The sequence below is a fragment of the Cornus florida genome, unplaced genomic scaffold, assembly GCF_030987335.1.
Source record: "Cornus florida cultivar Cherokee Brave unplaced genomic scaffold, ASM3098733v1 CherokeeBrave_3.0.0_Hap2_Chr09, whole genome shotgun sequence".
Classification (NCBI taxonomy): domain Eukaryota; kingdom Viridiplantae; phylum Streptophyta; class Magnoliopsida; order Cornales; family Cornaceae; genus Cornus; species Cornus florida.
In genome coordinates this window covers 63,064,898-63,069,263 of record NW_026775579.1, presented here as the reverse complement: position 1 = coordinate 63,069,263, position 4,366 = coordinate 63,064,898, and the positions used below count along the sequence as shown (strand labels likewise).

Here is a 4,366-nt window from a genome sequence, read left to right as displayed (position 1 = left end):
GTATGAATTTCCAGTACCTAAAACACCACAACAGAATGGTGTAGTAGAAAGGAAAAATAGGACAATTACAGGTATGGCACGTACTATGCTTCATGAGAATAAAATTACAAGTCACTTTTGGGCTGAATCAGTACGTACTGCTTGTCACATCCTAAATAGAGTTTATCTTAAGGCCTGGAACTAACAAGACTTCATATGAATTGTGGTATGATAGAAAGCCCACTGTTAAATACTTTAGAGTCTTTAGAAGTAAATGTTATATCCTTAGAGATAGGGAACACTTGGGAAAATTTAACTCTAGAAGTGATGAAGGTGGGTTTTTGGGTTATTCACAAACAAGTCGGGCTTATATCGTTTTTAATCTTAGAACCAAAGTAGTCATGGAGTCTATAAATGTGGTTTTTGATGATACAAAATCTAAGATAACCTCTTCTCAACTTGATGAAGAAGAAATTAATTTTGAAATTACAGGAGAAATGATAGAACCTACAATTCAAGAGGAAGAAAGAGTTGAGAATTTAGGTGGAGAAGGTGAAGAGGTTAAAGAAGATGATGATGAGGAATTAGTTGTCACCACTAATGAACCTATAGGAATTCCTGCACCATCGTTAGATATTCCCACATCTAGCAGTTCTAGAGTTAGATTGAGTCATCCAGTTGACAATGTGATAGGTCCATGGGATCAGTATAGTACTAGGAGTACAGTCCGTGATCACACAAGACATTTATGCATTATATATGATATAGGACACTCATGTCACATGGCTCAGTTTGAACCTAAAAATGTTGATGAAACTCTTAAAAGTTCTGATTGCTTATGGCTATGCAAGAAGAATTGCTTCAATTTGTGAATAATGATGTTTGGGAATTAGTGCCTCGGCCTAGTGATGTTAATATCATAGGGACCAAATGGATCTTTAAAAATAAACTTGATGAACATGGTCTTTGTGATGAGAAATAGAGTTATATTGGTTGCATAAGGATACACTCAAGTAGAATGAATTGATTTTTATGAGACTTTTGCACATATTGCTAGACTTGAGTCTATTCGACTTCTTTTTGCTCTTGCATGTCACTTTAAATTCAAATTGTTTCAAATGGATGTTAAAAGTGCTTTTCTAAATGGTATTTTGCAGGAAGAAGTTTATGTAGCACAACCAAAATGTTTTATTAATCCACATAATCCTGATTTTGTTTTTCATTTTTAAAAGGTTCTTTATGGTTTAAAGTAAGCACCTAGAGCATGGTATGAGAAGTTAACTTTTTATTTAATGCACAAGGGCTTCAGAAGAGGAGGAGCTGATAAAACATTATTTATTTTTAGGAAAGGAAAAGATTTTCTTGTTGCTTAAATATATGTGGATGATATTGTTTTTGGTGCTACTTGTAATAACCTTATTCATAATTTTTCTAAAGGTATGAATAATACTTTTGAAATGAGCATAGTTGGTGAACTGATTTTATTTCTAGGTTTCCAAGTGAAACAACTTGATGATGGGATTTTCATATCTCAATTAAAATATGCAAATGAGCTAGTTAAGAAGTTTGGTATGAAAGATTCAAAGCATGTTCAAACTCCTATGAGTATTTCATCCAAATTGGATAGAGACTCTGATCCTAACAAGGTTGATCATTTCTTATATAGGAGTATGATTGGTAGCTTGTTGTATTTGGCAGCAACTAGGCTAGATATTTTATTTAGTGTAGGTGTTTGTGCTAGGTATCAAGCTGATCCTAAAGAACAACACATTCTTGCAGTCAAGTGCATTATCCATTATGTCAATAGTACATTAAATTATGGATTGCGTTATTCTTCTGAGTCTAACTCTGAGATTGCAGGTTATACTGATGCTAATTGGGCTGGTAATAAGGATGATAGAAAGAGTACTTCAGGTGGTTGTTTCTATACTGGTACTAATCTTGTTTCATGGTACAACAAGAAGCAAAATTGCATATCTTTATCATCTTGTGAGGCTGAATACATTGCTGCTGGAAATTGTTGCACACAATTGCTTTGAATGAAACAGATACTTCTGGATTATGGAGTTGATCAAGGTACTATTGCTATCTTTTGTGATACTACTAGTACAATTAATATTTCAAAGAATCCAGTTTTGCATTCTAGGACTAAGCATATTGACATTCAACATCACTTTCTTAGGGAACTTGTTGGACAAAATGTCGTGTCTTGGGAAAAAGTGCATACTGATCAGAATTTGACTGATATTCTCACTAAACCATTAGATGCTCCTAAGTTTTCTCAGTTTAGGAAATCTATTAGTGTCTATTGTCTTGATTAGATACATTACTGTAACGACCCGGATTTCTCAACCCGGTGCGTTAGTGATGAACCGGAAGTTGACCCGATAACGGACCCGAAATGCGGAAGCGAAAGAAGCCAAATGACCTCAAGAGATGTATGTCATCCCTAAGGCCCCAAAATGACTCTCCATGAAGCCACGGAACTCAAATGAGCTAAGCAAATGAAGCAACAATGCCTAACCCGAAAAGAGATGAACTAAGGGCAAAATGGTCATTTCTCACTGAAAAGGGTGCCACAGTGCACACCATTGGAAGAACAACGAAAAATGAACAAAATTAGACTCAAGAATCGTTTGATTCTGAGTCCGGGCAGAAAAGATATGAAATTTCAACACCCGATGCGAAAGTTATAAAACAATGACTTAACATTTTCCAATATTTTCATAATAAACTTTGAAAACAAAAGTGAATAGAAAACGAGATACATGTCATTGGCCTCCGGCCTCATCTCATACATATTAAATACATTGAAAATAATGCACTTACGTACACTTTACATATACGAATCAACGAATACAAGTTTAAACAAATAAGGCTACAAAGAGACATCTTATGCTAACACTTGCATAAAATAAAAACATAGAAACTGTAAGCCATCCAAGGAGCAATGGAATCTTCAAATCCTGAGTCTTGTACCTGAAATATGCCCCAGTATCGTAGGGGTGAGTAATATAAAGCTACTCGTAGGAGATGAGCATGCATCGACCTAGCATTTTACAATTTTATCACCTTATGGTGAAACATGTTAAAGGGGCTCATGCCACCTAACGTCTATGTCAAGATGAGACCCAGGGAGCATCCTAAGCTACCTAGATCATTTCTATCATAATCACATTGTTCATGTAATTCAAACAACATGGAAACATGTTATACAAGACAACAAGATATAGATTCTCAAAGTCTTCAACTTGAAATCCAAAATACGAAAACAACAAGTGTGGGTCATGCCACCTAACGTCTATGTTCAAAATGAATCTATAAGGTCATTCCTAAACTACATTTGAACATCAAAACACAAATTATGATATCGATGCAATTTAACCAACAATGGAACTTCCAATAGAACGCATGAAACATGCTTTCACAAAGCTACATCTTAAGCTTAAAATAGAAAATCAAATAAGGAACAACAAGTTACGATATCATCTAGTTATCAACTTGAAATAAAATACGAAATCAAATAAAGTGGATACTCGGACGTCACGCCGGATCAGACCGACAACATAGTTACTTTAGGGTTACTAGCCCATGGGTAACCTCCCTATGTGCACACTAGATTGTATAGAGGGACAATCCCCCGTACTAGAACCAAGTCCTAGCCGTAGCCAAACAACGACATCCTCAAGTTTCCAAAATCAACAAATTGTGCAACAACGTATATATATCAACATGTATATACAAGATATCAGCTATTTACCAAGCACAATCCAAATTTTGGAAACTTATATAATACATGCTCAAAATTCACAAGTACTATGGCATGTAAGATGTCAAATACAAAGTATGCAATTCCTTACACATAGCAACAATATATTCAATAAGGAAAAACATATTCTCATGAATATAAAAGTAACAACTATGCTATCCAATGCTCAAAAGTAACCAAGTAAACGTACATCAAATCCAAATCCATGATTTAAATATAGAAACAACTTCCAAAATGCAATTAAATCCATGGAGTAATAAAGTAGAATTTAATTAAACATAAATAGTTAAATTCTCTAAATTCCAAGTTAATCCAAATAGCCTCAATTTAATATATATTGAAAGGCATGTCATGGTCATCATATATATAACATCAAATGACAAGTTAAGTGATTAAAACACTTAAAACAAAATTAATCAAGCTAATTAATTAATTTCCTCTAGATTTTTAAACAATTCCAAATGCCCTCAATTTAATCTATGTTAGAGAACATGCCAAGACCTATTTAAATACCACATTACAACTTGATTTAATGCTTGATACAATCATGTGAATTAAACTTTCACTAAAGATAAATATTAAATAAAAGTTGTAATTTTTAATCAAATGATCCAAATT

General features: G+C 33.8%; 1 protein-coding gene across 1 annotated transcript; it reads left to right on the top strand.

Moving 5' to 3' along the window:
* The first annotated feature begins 380 nt into the window (after nt 1-380).
* Nucleotides 381-2,050, top strand: LOC132272708 (uncharacterized mitochondrial protein AtMg00810-like). The gene is made up of 3 exons (XM_059773803.1): nt 381-672; nt 1,471-1,911; nt 2,028-2,050. The coding sequence occupies exons 1-3, from the start codon at nt 381-383 to the stop codon at nt 2,048-2,050; spliced, it is 756 nt and encodes a 251-aa protein (XP_059629786.1).
* The last annotated feature ends 2,316 nt before the right edge of the window (nt 2,051-4,366 follow it).